The sequence below is a fragment of the Ictidomys tridecemlineatus genome, chromosome 11, assembly GCF_052094955.1.
Source record: "Ictidomys tridecemlineatus isolate mIctTri1 chromosome 11, mIctTri1.hap1, whole genome shotgun sequence".
NCBI classification, from domain to species: Eukaryota; Metazoa; Chordata; class Mammalia; order Rodentia; family Sciuridae; genus Ictidomys; species Ictidomys tridecemlineatus.
This window is the reverse complement of record NC_135487.1, coordinates 71942806-71961427: the sequence shown is the minus strand read 5'-3', so window position 1 is coordinate 71961427 and position 18622 is coordinate 71942806. Positions and strand designations below refer to the sequence as shown.

The following is an 18622-nucleotide window of genomic DNA, read 5'->3' as shown; positions in this document are numbered from 1 at the left end:
TCTTGTAAGATATAAGATTATGTGATTGTAAATATTTTCTCCCATTCTGGGACTCAACTGAAAAAATATCTTTGAGCCCATTAAATGATATCTTACTAAGTTTTTTGTTTGTTTGTTTGTTTGTTTGTTTGTTTGTTTTGTTTTGTTTTACCAGGGATTGAACCTGTGTGGGGCAGAGGGTGGAGTTCACCACTAAGCCACATCCCAGCCCTTTTCATTTTTTTTTATTTTGAGACAGGATCTTATTGAGTTGCGTAGGGCCTCAATTATTTGCTGAGGCTGGCTTTGAACTTTCAATCCTCCTGCCTCAGCCTCCAGAGCCACTGGGACTACAGGCATGTACCATTATACCCTGTTTGATAGATTTTTTTTAAGTGAAGCAATAATGGTAACTTTTTAAAAAATTGTTCAACTCTCAGTCCTTCTGGAATAGTAAAGTGGGAATTGCATCTGCTTCATCTATTATGAGGAAAAGTAAACAGAAAGTGTATAAAACAGACATGCAACAAAGCCCCATAGTGCTCAAGCTCCTGGTCATGGTTTCACATTCATCTCTTGAGTCTGACCACATCTCTGCTCTTCCCATGTAACATGAGCTTTCTAATAAAGCCATTTCTTTCTTAAGCTGTTCCAGATTGAGTTTCTGACTCATGCAAAGAGATCTGATTAGTGTAGTGTGAGCTTCAAAGGAATGGATGTGCACTGTTTTTTCCCCTGCCTTCAGGTAGTCACAGTGCTCACCTGAGAAGTCACAGAATCTCATGGAAACATGAGCAGCCAACACAGTTATGCTGCACAAAAGAAACACAAAGTAGGAAAGAGTATACCAAAGTTACTTTTTAAAATCGATATGCTTTTTAAATCAAAAAAGACATTTAGGAAGTGATGTAAATGCTAAGGATGAAGAATACTAAGTGTCACTATGGTTGTTAAAACATGAAAATATTCATACATATCCATTTTGAATACCTTGTTGTTTGATTGTGGCCTTTTCTTGTCCTCCTTATCATTATTAGTTGCTATTGAGGGGGGAAGTGGTGCTGTGGCTTTGATCTCTTTGGATAAATATTTTATTTATAGCTCATATTATATAGATATTAATAACTTTTGATTTCTCCAGTTTCAGTCCAGCATTTGAGAAGCACCTTTACAGAAACCAATTTAAAGCTTTTCCTTACCTTTGCCAATTTTGCCACCTAGTGGAGAATCTCTAAAACTGCATTTTCAGCTTCAAGTTAATAAAAGTCATATTAAGGTCCTAGGATGCACTGGCAGCTTGTGTTAATAATATAGCAGTGTGGTCTATAACTATGCCAGGCCTGTAATCTCTCTGACAGCAAAAGTTACTTCACAGGGTTTTCTGGGTCCAAAAATGATACAAGGCTTACAGATGTCCCTTATGTCTGTAGGATTCACACCTACTTATCCGTTGGGTTCCAGGTTCAATTTAATTTCCTGAAACTGGGTCGACTCTAGCAAATAGTTCTCAGCCAGTGAGCATTTCCCTCTACTGCTGAATCTTGGTGTCTTTGAACTTTGCAAGTTGTCTTGTAGACTTTCACCAGTGAATTAATTTCCCTCGGATGTTTTCAAGGACCACAAACTAAGTGATTTAAACAACAGAAATTTATTCCTTTACAGTTTTGGAGGCTGAAAGCCAAAGATCAAAGGTTAAGCAGAGTTAGTTCTTCCCAAGGGCTGCGTGGAAGAATCTGTTCGACGTCTCTCCTGTCTTCTGGGCATTTCGTAGCAGTCTTTGGTATTCCTTGGTTTGTCTTTGCCTCATCTAAGTTTCTTAGGGTGAGTACCCGAGTCCAGGCTTCCACCATAAAGATACCAGCCACAGTGGCTGAGCACCCACCTCATGACCTCATCTTAACTAACTGCCTCTTCAGTGAGCCTGTTTCTAGACCAGGCCACATTTTGAGGTACTGGGAATTAAAGAAATTGAAGAGGAAACTGTTCAACCTGTGATAGACACCTATCTCTTAGACCTCCAGACTTCATTCTTTTTTTTTTTTTTTTTTTTTTTTTTTTTTTTTTTAGAGAGGGGGACAGAGAGAGAGAGAGAGAATTTTAACATTTATTTATTTTTTCTTAGTTCTTGGCGGACACAACATCTTTGTTGGTATGTGGTGCTGCTGAGGATCGAACTCAGGCCGCACGCATGCTAGGCGAGCGCGCTACCGCTTGAGCCACATCCCCAGCCCCCCAGACTTCATTCTTGTCTTCGGTTTTTAAAATTATTTGCTGCTTTTTCCTCTCTGTAGCTTTGCCATGAAATCTCTTTGGAAAATAAAATAGGAGTTGAAATGATGTGTGTGTATATATATATACACACACACACATCATTATATATATATCTCAAGCAGAAACTTTTAAGAGGTTTTGTCCTCAAAATGGGTTGTATTCCAGATAGAGGCTATTTCACTAGCCGTGTCTCAGAACAACAGTGAAAAGGAATAGCAGCAGCTGAATTTCAGTGGATATCTAGTGTGAACAAGGAAGCAATCTTTGAGATTTTAAGCTACCAAGACTTTGGAGTCATTTGTTACTGCAGCATAAATTAACTTAAGCTGACTGACAAAAGAACTGACTTAACTTGAATGATTCCATATATTCAACTAACTTGAGTGATATTTTTCATACTTATCAAATATATGTTGAATACATGACCTAGGTATAGTAGCACCTGTTGGACACTGTGATGAGATTATAAGGGGATGTATAGATGAGGATGGTGGGAACATGAGGTTAAGAGAATAATCCTATAAAATGATCCCACATGCTGACCACCACATGCTTTCTTAGCCAAAAAGCAATCCGCCTGCAGCCCCACACAGCCTAAGTGGAAAGGGTAGGTCACATTCCTCAGCAAACTAAGGCAGGGACAAAGGTCAGGCAGTCAGTATAGGATCCAGAGAGGCTGATGACTGATTATCAAAGAGAAAACCATGGATTACTAACAGTTAACCTCTATGCTCCTGCTCCTTCCTATCTTCAGACACATACATGGGAAAAAAAGAGAAGACAATAATTAAAAGGAGGTGGGTTCCTAGGATGTGTAAGAGAGACAGGCTACTCCCTCCCACAGACACCCAGCTCTGGCAGCCCTTCTCTTCAGTGAAGTCTGTCTCTGTCCCTTTTTAAAATAAAACTTGCTTTCTACGCTTGCATCCGCATTTCTCAGAATTTTAATCTTCAACACCTGGGAACAAGGACCAGTTCCAGATCTCCGATGCATTGGTATCAATGTCGACCGGTTAAGGTCACAGCCCAGATATCTGTTTAAACACCAGTCTAGGTGTTGTCACAGAGTTATTTTTTAGAAGAGATTAACATTCAAGTGGGGGGAAGGCAGAATACCCATAATGTGAGGCGCCTCATTCAGTCCAAGGCCTTAGGAGAAAAAAGACAACCCCCACCTGCTCTCTGGGAGAGAGAATTCTGCCTTCAGACTCAACTTGAGCTGCATCCTCACCATCCCGAGTCCCCACCTGCGGCCTGCACTGCAGATTTCAGACTTGTCAGCCCATACATTTTACTGGTTCTATTTCTCTAGAGAACCCTGACTGATACTGACACACATCAGTGAACAAGTTGTTCTAACAATCTAAGGGCAGATAGAAATAAGCAGAAAATTAGAATATGTAAAAAAAAAAAAATGCTGGAAATTACTGCATTTAATGGGAACACATGGGAGGGGCATGTGCTCCTGACTTGGGGAATCTGAGAAGGATTTGCAGGAAACAAAGATTAACTTGAGACTGAAGGTGGCAGGAGGAAGTAGGAGTTTGCCAACTGCAGGGGCAGGAAAGTGGGGACAGGGATTGGCTTGAGTAGGAAACCTGCCTTCTCAGCAGAGGCATTATTGCCCTTAAGGAAATGGGTGCTTTGCAGGGAGAATAAATTTTAGTTGTGACAGTGTTTTGTAGCCATCCAAAGCTCGACCCTGTCTGACAAGATTTTATTCCTTAACATTTACTTTCGTGAAGGGCAGATGATTAGGAAATTTATTGCAAAAATGCTGTCAATCATTTTTTTATACTCACTAGCTTGTGAACAGTGAACTCAAAGTTAAAGAGTCTCCTTAGGGGAGCAAGGGTGAAAAAGAGGTTGAGAAACACTGGTAGAGAATGATGTTTGGGGCAGAGGAAAGATCACATGCAGAAGGGAGAAAATATAGACTAGTAGACGAGAAGTTGGGAAGGAGAGATAGACAGCGGCAGCCGACAGAGGAAAGACTTGCCTAGATACAAATGTTAACGAAAATTAAATCTGAAAGTGCCTTTTGAGTTCAATTATCAAAATTGTACTTAGTGTCTAAAATTATCTATTTGAATCTACTTTGTGTTTGCAGTCACATACTGAATGAATCATTAAGCTCTCGACATTGTTACAGAGATAGCAAAGGGCATTTGTTAAAATATCTTTTTCTCTCTATCATGCTGGGACTCTTTAGTTATATAATTAGAGTCTCCAGAGTAGCATCCTGTTCAGCTGGGACTTCATCGTAATCTATTCTAAAAAACCCTGTAACCTCTGGAGAATTTGTGAGTGATTTACTTCACTGGAGGATCAAAGATTAAAAATGGGAGACTGAGCAAGGTATTTTTTAGTCCCATTATTGGGACTAGAATGAGAACAATGGTCTATTTAATAACCATTATCATTATCTCCCTCCCTGATTGAATTAAAATTACTTTAATACTCTATTATAAAGTTCTTTGGAAAGATGCTGTCAATCATTCTTTTATATCTACCAGCTTGTTAACAATGAACTCAAAGCTAATTTGTTACTTTTGAGAGATAGCATAAACTTAATTTTAGAATTTAAAGAACTAAAAAAGGCATGCTGTATGATAATTATAATTCCTAATATTTTTCTACCATCGCTTTAGCTCGTTTGGCATGAGTAGACCTGAACTAAATTACCAATATACTTTTAAGAGGCAACAGCATCCCAATAATATTTTTAGGAGTTCTTATGTAAAAGACAGGTGGAAGTTGACAGTTCTGAGTACAGAACTGGAGTCAGGGCATGGGTTCAAATCCTGGGCTGAACTATTTGAATGTGAATGTTACTGCTTCTGGTTTAGGCAGATGTGAAAAGTTGTGTAAACTTTATCCTCCCTGTGCCTCCTGCTCCTCATATGTAAATGTGCTCATAATGAAAGGGCAGATGTGAATATTAACCAAGATAATTATGTGAAGCATGAGATCTGTGCCTGGTGCACATGCAGTACTTAATGTTAACTGTTATTAAATTGGAAGCCTTTATTGAGTAGTGTGAGACCACTTGTTGAGTGCTTCCTGGATGACAAACAGTTCCTGTCTTGTGGAACTCTTGGTGTATCCTATGAAAAACAATCTGATATGCCTCAAAATACTTTTTAAATGGGTTGGTTTTTGTTTTTGTTTTTTATTGCTGAGGATTTAACCCAGGAACAATTTACCAGTGAGATACATTCCCAGCCATTTTATTTTTTTATTTTGAAACAGGGTCTTGCTAAGTTGCTTAGGGCCTTGGTAAGTTGCTTAGGCTGTCCTTAAACTTGTGATACTCAACTTTCTGAGTCACTGGGATGATAGGTATGTGCCACTGTGCCCAGCTAAACTCTCTTTCTCTCTCTTTTTTTTAAAGAATTATTGTTCTCTTTAATGCATTTCAGGCCTTTAAAGTGATTAACTTTTTAGACTAGGATGGTATTTTCTCTTTAGAGTAGGATGATTGTAGGTACTAAAAGCACTCTAGAATGTAGGTAGGAGATGAAATGTTCAGCATCTTGGGTTGTGTTCTAGAACTCTCTGTGGTGGTACTATTGACACAGAGACAATACAGAAAAGGAAGAGTAACACATGATTCACTGACCTCAAATTTTGATTAAAAAAGTAAAAGATCCTTTCAATGTTTATGCCTTTCAGAAAATGTCTCTGAAATTCAAAAATTCGAAAAGAATTGAAGGACTTGACCGTAATGTATGGTGAGTATCTTAGAATAAACAATAGTAATTTGATGAGATTTTCCAGGGTATTTTTTTAAATTATTTGAAGATTTTTACCTACATCCATAGTTGAAAATTGAAGTCATTCATTTAATTCATTCATCAGATAGAAATGAAAGGAAGTTAGTCATCCATGCCTTAATGTGTTCATCTAGCAAATGAAGCGAGCTCTGCTAGGCACTAGGCACAGGGCACCAAAAAAACCTAATTTAATGGATGTCCTCATCGAACTTTCCTTCTAAACCATGGACTTTTCTTTTTTTTTTTTCATTAACTTTTCTTATTCATTCTCTCTCTCTCCCTCTCCCTCTCCCTCCCTCCCCCTGCCTTTTTTGAAATAGGGTCTCATTCACTAAGTTGCTGAGGCTGGCCTCAAACTTGGATGCTCCTGCCTCAGCCTCCTGAGTTACTGGAATTTCAGGCATGTGACACTGCACCCAGAATTAGTTCTGTTTGCTAACAATTGATAACCTAGCAGCAGTTAGGAATAGTTGAGGGGGAAAAAAAAAAGGAATACACACACACACAAACACACGTATTTGTGTTTATATGTGTGTATTTAAAATATGGGAATCTTGGAGTTGGGGTCTGCAAATGAACATTAAGTTCATTAATCCAGCCATCATTTTATTAGGTAAACTCAGTGATAAAATTGTTGTATGAAACTTGCAATTTGAGTGTCTAAATTTAAGTCTTATTGTTTTTAATCTTAGGATTGAATTTACTAAATTGGCTGCTGATCCCTCTGTCGTGAATCTTGGCCAAGGCCTTCCAGATATCTCCCCTCCTTCATATGTAAAAGAAGAGTTATCAAAGGTCGCTTTGATCGATAGCCTGAATCAGTACACACGGGGCTTTGTAAGTGCATCGGGACCCTAAAGGCATATGTTTTGTATTGTGCCGTAGGTGTGTGGACTTCTGTCATGTATGTGTTGTTGGCTTTCTGGGATCCCCTGTCCCAAACCAGGGCCCACAGATACTTTCCCCCTTGCCTTTATCTCCTAGGAAAGTCCTTTCAGTCTGGGCCTTTATTTTTCTACTTTCCAATTCTGTATATTAGGGCAACAACAGAAGGAAGAATATTATATATATATATTAACAACTAAATATATATATATATATATTTAGTTGTTGATGGACTTTTATTTTATTCATTTATTTATATGTGATGCTGAGAAGTGAACCCAGTGCCTCACACATGTGAGATAAGTGCTCTACCACTGAGCTACAACCTCAGCCTGGGAGAATATTTCCTTGAAATGTGTATGTGTGTGTGTGTGTGTGTGTGTGTGTGTGTGTGTGTGTGTGTGTGTTTTAATGTCATTAACATTCATGCACCCTCACCTTTGACCTTAATTAATATCCTATTTCTAATTGGTTACTTTCTTCCTTTCTATCCTCCCTTTTCTTCATTCTTCTGTGGTAAAATGCCTGGAATTTCCACATTTTCTAGATTAAAATGAACCTCTGAACTATAGCTTCTTATCTGTTGTGCTAAAAGCAGTAGAGTCACACAGCTGGACATTTGTTTTCGCCTTTTATGACAGTGTAGAAATGGGAAAAGACAAGATATGGAGGAAGTCATTCTGTGTCTTGTCTCTACTCGTCTAACTATGTCACAGGGTTGAGAAGGTGGGATCCCTGCTCCCCGTAGATCCTCCTCAGACCTGCTTCACATACCTCCTCCCCAGCCACATTCAACTCCATGATGAACATCTAGAGGTGAGGTGAACAGCCGTAGAGAAAATCAGTTAAACTGGAAGATGGTTCTTTGAAAAGATCAATAAGTGTGACTTTTACCTAGATTCATCAATTTAAAAAGTGCCTTATGAGGAATGAAAAAAGGGATTCAAATATTTAAAAAATGATAAGGAGATGGAAATGCTAATTACCCTTTGATCTTTGTACATTGTATACTTATATCAAATTATCACACTGTTCCCTGTAATTGTGTATAATTACCATGTTAATTAAAAAGAAAATTTTAAACAAAGGAGTTTCTACATGCCTCAGACTTTGTACATTTATAATCCTTTCTTTCTCGCTTATGAAAGTGGTTATTGCCAAGCGAAGTAGCGCATGCCTGTGATCCCAGCAGCTCAGGAGGCTGAGGCAGGGGGGTTGCGAGTTCAAACCCAGCCTTAGCAACTTAGCAAGGCACTAAACAACCCAGTAAGACCCTGTCTCTAAGTAAAATACAAAAAAGGACTGGGATGTGACTCAGTGACTAAGTGCCCCTGAGTTCAATGCCAGGAAGGAAGGAAGGAAGGGAGGGAGGGAGGGAGGGAGGGAGGGAGGGAGGAAAAAGAAAAGAAAGAGGAGGGCTGGGGATATAGCTCAGTTGGTAGAGTGCTTGCCTCACATGCCCTGGGTTCAATCCCCAGCACCATACACACAAAAAGAAAGAAAGTGGTTATTACTGATAACTCCTGCTGTTTTGTTTTTGTTTTGTTTTGGTTTGGTTTTTGGTACTGGGGATTGAGCCCAGGGGCACTTAAACATTGAGCCACATCACCAGCCCTCTTTTGTATTTTATTTAGAGCAGGGTCTCACTGAGTTGCTTAGCACCTTTCTAAGTTGCTGAGTTCTCCTGCCTCAGCCTCTTGAGCTGCTGGGATTATAGGTGTGTGCCACCTCGACTGGCAACTCCTGCTGTCTTGACAATCAATATGAGTAATACTCTGTTTTCCTCCTAACATTTGCTATCACATCAACAGTAGTGTGCATGTCTTTACCACAAGTAATTAGGTTCCTTAATCAAATTCAAGGTTTTTTCTTATTTTGTAATCTCACAGGGTCATCCGCCACTTGTGAAAGCTCTGTCCTCCCTATATGAAAAGTTTTATCAAAAAGAAATCAATCCGAATAAAGAAATCCTTGTGACAGTAGGAGCATATGGGTCTCTTTTTAATGCCATTCAAGGGTTAATTGATGAAGGAGATGAAGTAAGTATATCAACATTGTAATACTGTATTAATCATTATCTTTTGTCCCACCTTTGAATCTTTTACTTACTCTGCCTTCTCTTCTATTTTAAATTACTTTTAAAGTCTAGTGCACACATAGTGAAGTTCACATTATCCTGAATGTGGAGCTGGGTAAATTTCCCCATAACTACAACCTAGAGAAAGACAACCTGCATTCTCAGCATCCCAGAAACTTCTTCCTGCCCTTTCTTAGTCTGTATTCTCCTGGAAAAATCTTCTATCACAACAGGTTCACTCTGGTTCCTCTTTTATTTAGCATAAATAGAATTATACAGCATGTACTTGTTTATAGTTATATCTGAGAGATTCATCCATTTAATTGCATTAGTTTTTTTCTTATTTTTATAACCTACTTAGATAAGAGTGGGTGGAAAAGGCTAGCAATGATGAGGGAAAAGAATCCTTTGTTTTTATTGTTAAAAATGACCTTTAATCTGAACTCATTCAGCAAGTATTTATTTGGTCTTCTTTTTTGTGTTCAGAATCAAAGTCGAAGTGTAGTGTGAAGATAAATAAATCAGGATGTTCTAGTGCTTTCTGCCGTTAGTACCATGATGCAAGATCAACATGGGGGCCCCTGTCATAGCCGTCTCCCACTGCCTCCCTGATGTTCTTCTAATATTCCTTGCTTTCATGTTTCTTGACCTCTTTCACGTATTCAGAAATTACCAAGAATCTCCTATGTGTTAGGCACTGTGAGAAAGAACATTTTAAAAGACAGTTTTTACTTAAAAGGGATTCACTATGTGTAGAGGAGACAGACTTGAAAATGGAATAAGAGGAATGCTGTGTTAGTCAGTGGTGGAGAATGTATAATTTATAGTAGCGACAAAAGGGAGAAGCCATCAACCCGGGTAATAAAGATCTAGAACGCTCCACAGTAGCATTGCGTAAGCTGGTCTGAAGTATGAATATTTATTCTGCTCTATATTGTTAACTTTCTTTGAACTCTTATAGCTCTTCATCATATCACCTTTATACAAGATACCACTCTCTATCTTGAATTGTTATTTTGCAACTGAAATTCTCTCCACTAAGCCAGACAATGTGATATTAAAGAAACAAGTTGAGGACCGCAGTCACACTCTCATATACACAATCTCTTTTAACCTATAATGTAGGGGAAAGTCTCATCTCATGTCTTGATGCTGTTGATCCTTGGTTGCTTTTTCAGACTCTGACTGTGTTGGAGTAGCCACAGGTCAGCTCTGGGACTTCTTTTCTCTCTTTCTTCCTTCATCACTTTATCTAATATTTCGAAACCACATTTATGCCCTTCTCTATTAAACTAACCTATTTTATTTTCTTTATAGTGTATTGCTATCTAAAATTATCTCGTTTATTGACTTGCCTTCTCATTCATTGTAAGTCTGTCTTAGTGGATATAAGTTCTGGGAGAACTTGGCCATTGCTGTGCTGCCAGCACCCATGATAACGAGTGCTCAATGTGCACTTTCCAAAACAGGGAATTAGTCCATCAGAAAGGTAAAGGACGTGAGGTGCACCCTGTCCACTCTACCTCCCTTCTTCCTGGTTTATTTTCTTTCATGGAGCTCTCACCTTGTATTGAGCACTGAGTTTCGCACCAGGGTTGCACAGGTGATCATCTTAGTTCCTGAGAACCTCATGGATGGACAAAGAGTTTATTGTCCGCTTGGAGGAGGATTCATTCCTGCTCGGTTTCTTTTTCCTCCTTTGTTCCTGACACCAAGCTTATCCCACTGTACTTGGCAGGCTGTACTTAGCCTGAGTTGACTAGTGCCAAGGGGCTTTTAGGATATATGACTCCCATGTGAAAGACACACAGCACAAGAAATACAGACAGTAAAATGTGCATATTTAAAACAGCAACTGGGTACCATTACATTTAATCAGCAAAAAGTTAAATGAGATAAGTTATAGATTTATGAAATTATACATTATTGTCAGGGTTTTCAAAAATAATTTGTCTACATTTTTATCCATAAAAAATATTTTTACTCTTTATTCCAAAGATAACAATTATTTGAATTTATGCAACGTATTAAATAGGGAAACTATAATAAGATGAAATTTTCATGAAATATGGCTGGGTTTTAAAAAGGTAAAAAGAAAAATTGAATGTAATGATGGTTATAAATTATGCATTCGGATTCTCCTTATAAAAAGTCAAAAAGTTAGGGGTGCTGGCAGGTGGGCCACTCAACCTGGGAGCCCAGCCAGGAGTGACTGGGAGAAAGCTTGTAGGAGCCGAGGGTAAGGAATATTCTAAAGGACTAGGAGAAGAAGACTCCAGATACTGTGTCCCTGAATGGAAATTGTGGGTATCAGACAGGAACAATAGCATTCTGACTGATCTCCCTGCATCTGCTCTTTGCTACAAGATACTTTTGAGAAGAAAGAATACCTTTACTCTCAAGGTAATGTTTGTGAATCAGCAGTCCAGGCCAGATAGCATTGAGTGTTCTCTTTCCTTATGATCTCATCACTATCTAATATATCAATTATATTCTGGATTGTATTTTTTATCTTGAAATATAAAGAAACTCTTGGCACTGTCTGTAATCCCAGCACTCTGACAGCTGGGCAGAAGGATCCCAAGTTCAAGGACAGTTTTAGCAACTTTGTAAGACCCTCAGTAACTTAGTGAGACCCTGTCTCAAAATAAAAATATAAAAAGGACTGGGTATATAGCTTACTGGGTAAGCACCCTTGGTTCAATCTACAATTACAAAAAATAAAATTAACAAAGAAAGAAACTCTTAACAGTTTTTCTTAGAATAAATATCCCTTTAAAAAATGTAATGAAAGGTATGGTACTTTTCCCCTGATAAATCTACCTATGTACATGTAAATTTTATATACATCTTAATTGTCCCCACTGCAAGCCCATGTATAGGTTTCCCAGAAATACTGAGGACAGCAACTTAGACTCCATGAACGAGTTTATATCAAAGTCTTTTGCCCTCACACATTCGTTTCCTAAAGGCAAATCTCACCCTTTTCACTGCTACATCTTAGAATATAGTATAGTGCCTTGTAAGTACACAATATTTGTACCATGAACTAAGGATTCGCATGTTGTGTTCTTATTTGCTCTTATTTCAGGTCATAATAATGATCCCTTTCTATGACTGCTATGAGCCCATGGTGAGAATGGCTGGAGCAACACCTGTATTTATTCCCCTACGATCTGTAAGTTTGCCATTCAGCTCATATGCTTTAAGAATTCTTGAAAATAGGGCTGGGATGTGGCTCAAGTGGTAGCGCGCTCGCCTGGCACGTGTGCGGACCGGGTTCAATCCTCAGCACCACATACAAATAAAGATGTTGTGTCTGCCAAAAACTAAAAAATAAAATATATATAAAAAAAATTCTTGAAAATACCAATTACTTTGTCAAAAGGAACTATGAAGTTTCTAAGTCTTTTCAAATTAATACACTAAGAGGAATCACAGAATTTCCATTAGCCTTGTAGTATCACACATTAACCATAGTTACGGCTGGTCCCTGGGGAAGAAAACAGGCATGTTAACAGCTGTTAATGTTGACAGGTTCATTTTTCCTTTAACAGGTGTGCACATAAGACTCTGGTCCTCTTGAGCTCTCAAGGCAGAACTAAAGCCCAGTTATTTCTATTTATGTTCTTTGTTAGTCATGTAGTCAGTTATCTTGACCAGGCCTTTCTCTAATTTTTTCCTTATTAGAATATTTATTTGTAAGACAGCAAAATGAATTCATTACATTAAATCACATCTTAATTCTTCATGCTTTAGAAACCTGTTGATGGAAAAAAATGGTCTAGTTCTGACTGGACATTAGATCCTCAAGAATTGGAAAGTAAATTTAATTCTAAAACCAAAGCCATTATACTAAATACTCCACACAACCCCATTGGCAAGGTAAGCGAGTCTCTCAACTCTATACAGTCTTTGACCTGTTGTTTTCCCACATGTGGAATAATAATTGGCTGCGCTCTTTCCTTTAATATGTGTAGGTGTACACCAAAGAGGAACTCCAAGTAATTGCTGACCTTTGCATCAAATATGACACACTCTGCATCAGTGATGAAGTTTATGAATGGCTTGTATATACTGGAAATAAGCATTTAAAAATAGGTACTGATGATTACACAGAGTCACAAATCTAAATGTGTTTGGGCACATGTAGAGCAACTGATGGGAAAGGATCCCATGCCAGCTTTAAAATAGACCTTGTAGTGGACATCTGCCTGAGCCCTTAAAAATAGCTATTTGAATGACTCTTCTCTCCTGAATTAATGAACAGCATGACAGACTAACAGTACAAGCTTAAACTTAGGGAAAGAATCACAATGTAAAGCTGAGAATACAACAGAGTAGTGCTCTTTGGCTTCTTAGCAAGAATCCTGCTGTTCCTCAGTATCAGTACATTAGACAGAAGGAGCACAATTGTTCCTGAATGGTTCTATACTCAGTGCTGTGCAAGATGCCAAATGCCAAGGCAACCAGAAGGAATTATGGGACAGTAAGTCACTGTCTCTCTGTCCTTGCCTGGGATGCTGCCATTGCTACTGGGCCATCTCATAAATGCCCATGTTTTCTGGGGCCTAAACTTGTAAGCTAAGCTGCAACATTTTTGAGTGTTTGCACTTGCCCTTCCTTTGCATGGAAACACTTTCTCCCAATTATTCCCTCCTTTAGATCTTTGCTCTCATGTCACTTTTCATGACCTTCACATTTAAGATAGTGACCCTTCTCTCCTTGGACTTTGCTTTGTCCATTTTCTACCTTATTTTGCTTTTCCCCTCTTTATTGTAAATATCAGAATCTACGTATTTTACTTGAAAACTAAAAGATGGTAGAGATTATTGTTTACATTGGTTTCTCAATCTCCATTTTTCAGAATAGGATCTTGCAGGTGGTAGACATGAGAAAGTAGTTGTTGAATAAATGAATAGGAAATAGAAAAAGAACAAGGAAAGGAAGACTCAAAGATTCTGTGAGAGAAATAAATTAAGTTTAAAAATTAGTGCACGTGTATATAATGAGTCGTGGCACGTGTTGTGACTGTTTCTAACATATATTCCAAACAGATGTAAAGGTGGGAGGAGACCGCAACTGCTGTAGTGAATCAGAAAAGCAGTAGGCAAAAGATGGAATGAAGTAGATGAGAAATGAAAACTAAATTCCTATCAGATAATGAGCACATCCTTAGAAAGGGAGGCATGAAAAATCAATATAGACTTAGAAAGATAAATGATTTGATTTATAAGGGTGTGCTACAGTGGCTGGCACCAATGAGGATAGGGAAGAAGGGCATCCTGAAGGACTTTTATATGAGAATAAAGAGTATAAACTTGGTTGCAGAGATCATGTATTCTAAAACATTCCTCGGATAGCACCTTGAAACCACAGCATTCTGTGCATCATAAAATAGTGACATGATGAAATTAGGAGCAGTTCTGTCTTGAAATTAGAAGCGATTCTTCCTGACAGAAATCTGACAATTAAAAATCAATATGAAAATCACAGTGCTATTCATACTTGTCAGTAACAAAGACCTATTGAAACCGACACATTCGAGTTTTTCTGATTTTGCCATTAAGATCCATTCACCAAGATTCATTTATTCCACAGCACATAGCATTCACTGTCAGATAAATCGCAGCAATTGCCAAAAGCTTCAAAAAATTGTGTGGAAGAAAACAAAATTGATTTTTTTTTAAAGTCCTATACATTGACATGATCACCAGGGTAGCATACTTTGAGAACTATTGCAAAATGTATGACAAGGCAGATGAATTGGTTCTATGGTTGGATTTTTTTAAGTAAAGGTAAGAGTCAGGTGCAGATGAGGACCCCTGTGGGGGTTAATTGCTAATACATATCTGAGGGCTGAACAAATAAATGAATGATTTTTAAAGATTTTATCAACTTAAAAACTTTTGCACAATTGATTCTCATTATAAATTATTTATTTGCAAATTAATCCAGTCCCTAAAATACATTTGCAACCTCGTAATTGAAACAGCACTTCATTCAAAGAAGGACCAGAAATTTGCCTCACCCAACACAGCATTCCCAGTTGAGGCTGAATAAGGTGATACTCTTCTTGCTTTAGCTCATCTATAAGAAGCATCCTACGTGGTGATTTTGCTGTTTAAAATTGCCCAAAAGCATAGTGCAAAAGTGCTGGCTAATGTTCCTAAGCACAAAAAGGCTGTCATGTGCCTTTCAGAGAAAATGTGTGTATTTGATAAACTCAGGTACAGCTTCTGTTGTTGGTGGCATTGGAGTTATCAGAGGGTGAAGCTAAAGAGTACAGAGCTCCCTCTGAGGTGGAAAGATGTTTTAAAATTGATTGTAGTGATGGTTGCACAACTCTGTGGGTATATTGAAAACAACTGAATTGTACACTTTAAGTGAGCAAATTATATGATGTGGGGTTTATCTCTCAATCCATGAGACATAAGCAGAACACATACACATAGATTAATAGGCCCGCCCTCAGAGTGTCTGATTCAGTGGTGTGGAATGAAGCCAAACAAACTGCCTTTCTTACAGTGATGCTGGTATTGCTGGTGTGGGGCCACGTTTTAAGAATCATTGCTCTGAGAAGCTTAGAGAAACAAACTCAGAAAATGAGCAGAATAAAGGGAGGCTGTGCAGTAATCAGGACTCGATCTCAACTAAAACCATGCCAAAGGATCATTGTGTTTGACATACAGCTAGCTACTCCTAGCACTGAGCACTGGTTGCCACAATTCATCTGACAGCTGCCACTTGGCCTGGCCTGGATTGCTGCCTACTGATATCCCTGCCACTCCTGCCCATGGGAATAATTTTGCCACTTAAAATTATTAAATCTATTTACATGTTATTTTGGTACAACATTGTATATTCTAAAGCACTGCAACATTTTCAGCTGAGTTTGGACTATCTGAAAAAAACCTATTGATATAACTATATTAACTTCTCTGTAATTAATATATTTGTTTTCATTGAATTCGTGTACCTTTGTTTTTAGATTCTACTAAATGTAGATTGATTGGAAAGCAGTTTTTTTAACCTTTTTTTTTTTTTTTTCCAGCCACATTTCCAGGTATGTGGGAAAGAACAGTCACAATAGGAAGTGCTGGGAAAACTTTCAGTGTGACCGGCTGGAAGGTAAGAGGAATAAGAATTTAGGGATGTAGCTCATGGTACAGCATGTGCTTAGCATGTGAGAGGCCCTGGGTTTGATGCCAAACATCCCCAGATTTTTTTAAATTTATTAAAAATAGGCATGTATTATATTTTTTGTAGTGGTTTTTGTGTTAAGTGTATATATATTCACATTACATAGGTTTTTATACTTAATCATCTTTTGTTTATTGATTTACTCAACTTTCATGTTGAACTTCATTCTGTTTTGGTACTAGGGATTGAACCTAGGAGTTCTTAGCCACTGAGCACATCCACAGGCCTTTTTATGTTTTATTTTGAGACAGGGTCTCACTAATTAGCCTAGGGCCTCAATAAGTGGCTGAGGCTGGCTTTGAACTTTCCATCCTCCTGCCTTAGATTCCCCAGCCACTGGGATTATAGACTGGCGCCACTGTACCTGACTTTGAGCTTCATTCTTATTGAGATCCAATAACATCTTTAAAAGTAAGAAAAATTAGGTAATTTTTTATTTTATAAGTGATCAACTGATGCTATTTTTTTCTTTGCAAAGGAAGTTCAGCATAAAAGAAGAAAAATAATAATGATGAATATTTTGCCATTTACATGTACCAGACTCTAAAGTGTTTTACATGTACTAATTCTTTTCATTCTTATAACATTATAGGATGGGTACAATTATTATCCCTGTTTTACAGATGATAAAATAAAACACAGAAAAGTTAAATATCTTGCCTGAGATTATACTGCTGATGAATTCAAGCCATGGCAGACTTGAATTCAAAATTCATGTACTTAACCACCATACTGTTTATTAAAAAATAAATGCATCCAATTGAAACTCAGTTCTCTTCCAGCCTCATCCCTACTGAACATGGCCAAGATGCAGAGAGCATCAAAAGGAGGCCTCCAGAATCAAAGGCTTTGATGTTTTGATGATGTGAGAGTTCTCTAGGCCCTCCTTCAGAGTTACATGTATCTATAATTCACACAAGCTTTCCCACTGGAAATACCAGAAGACACAAATTAGTAGAGGGAGGGAAGGTTAATAATGATTACAGGCTTTGTTTACCTTCCAAAGGCAGAGCTCAGTGAAGAAGACATTGCTTAGAGACTCCAGTTGGAAACTCACACCAAAAGGATGGTGTTGAAATTTTAAGTATGAATGCCTGCTTTCATAGTGTGAACATTTCTTTCTTTTCTTTTTTTTTCTTTTTAATTTATTCTGTGTATATGTGTGTATACAGATGCATTTCTAGGGATGGAACTCAGGGGTGCTCTGCTACTGAGCTACATCACCAGCCCGATTTTGGAGCTGGGGGCAGAGGGTCTCAGGAAGTTCTAAGGCTGGCCTTTAACTTGTCATCCTTCTGTCTTAGCCTCCTGAGCTGCTGGGAATTATAGGCATGTTCCACTGTGCCTGGCTTTAACATGAACATTTCTGAATTGCCTGTATTTAACAACTGCATTAACTACTGTCTCCAATTTGGTACATATTATCAGACAAATTTTTGAAACCTGTTTTTATTTTTTTCTTTCCCAGCTTGGCTGGACCATTGGTCCCAATCATTTGATAAAACATTTACAGACGGTTCAACAAAACACTGTTTATACTTGTGCAACTCCTTTACAGGTAGGTGTTGGGACAACAGGGAGTTGAAACATGGGTTGTTGGTGGAGGTGTCACTTTTATTTGCATGTTTGAATTGACTTTATTCTTCCCTCCAGGTCCTCCCTGAGCAGGGCCTTCTAATATAATCTGGGAATTTAGGAGCAGATGCATAGTCACTGTTATGGGGCTGTGTTTTCTTTCTTTTGTTTTGTTTTGTTTCTTTGAACACACGTACATTGCTGTGGGGAATACAAAGTGCTACCAACTCTCTGAAGGATGGTGGTAGCACTCAGCAAATTACAGATTGCTGGGCTGGGGATGTGGCTCAAGCGGTAGCGCGCTCACCTGGCATGTGTGCGGCCTGGGTTCGATCCTCAGCACCACATACCAACAAAGATGTTGTGTCTGCCGAGAACTAAAAAATAAATATTAAAAAAATTCTCTCTCTCTCTCTCTCCTCTCTCACTCTCTCTTTAAAAAAAAATTACAGATTGCTAACTCTATAAACAGCAATCCATCTTCTGAGGATTTACGCTACAGCTATTATCAGCACATGCAAGATAGAGATAGACGTGGCTGTTTATTGCAGATGATTGGGTGTAGTCCATTACACATCTATGGACAGGTAGTTAAATAAACCTTGATCTAGTCAAGTATCAAAATATTATATGACTTTATTAATTTATTCTTGCTACTATAACAAAGTACCACAGATCTAGTGACCTAAAACAACATAAATTTGTTATCTTACATGTCAGAAGCTGGAAATGGATCTTATAGGGCTAAACAATGGGTGTCGGCATTGCTGCGTTCCCCCTGGAGGTGTAGGAAAGAATCACTTCCTTGCCTTTTCCAGCTTCTAAGGTTGCCCGCATTCCTTGGCTCGTGGTCACA

At 38.3% G+C, this 18622-nt stretch overlaps 1 protein-coding gene across 4 annotated transcripts in view; it reads left to right on the top strand.

Annotated features, from left to right (window-relative positions):
* Kyat3 (kynurenine aminotransferase 3) overlaps positions 1–18622 on the top strand; it is a 48329-nt gene that overhangs the window by 12510 nt on the left and 17197 nt on the right. For 2 of the 4 annotated variants that reach the window (XM_021735817.3, XM_078026661.1), the window contains 9 exons: positions 1642–1800; positions 5926–5984; positions 6719–6863; positions 8801–8950; positions 12080–12166; positions 12748–12873; positions 12969–13089; positions 16043–16119; positions 17660–17749. In XM_021735817.3, the coding sequence (XP_021591492.2) occupies positions 1642–1800; positions 5926–5984; positions 6719–6863; positions 8801–8950; positions 12080–12166; positions 12748–12873; positions 12969–13089; positions 16043–16119; positions 17660–17749 (1014 nt within the window). The remainder of the gene's footprint in view (positions 1–1641; positions 1801–5925; positions 5985–6718; positions 6864–8800; positions 8951–12079; positions 12167–12747; positions 12874–12968; positions 13090–16042; positions 16120–17659; positions 17750–18622) is intronic. The other 2 variants (XM_078026660.1, XM_005339116.5) reach the window with 1 other exon arrangement.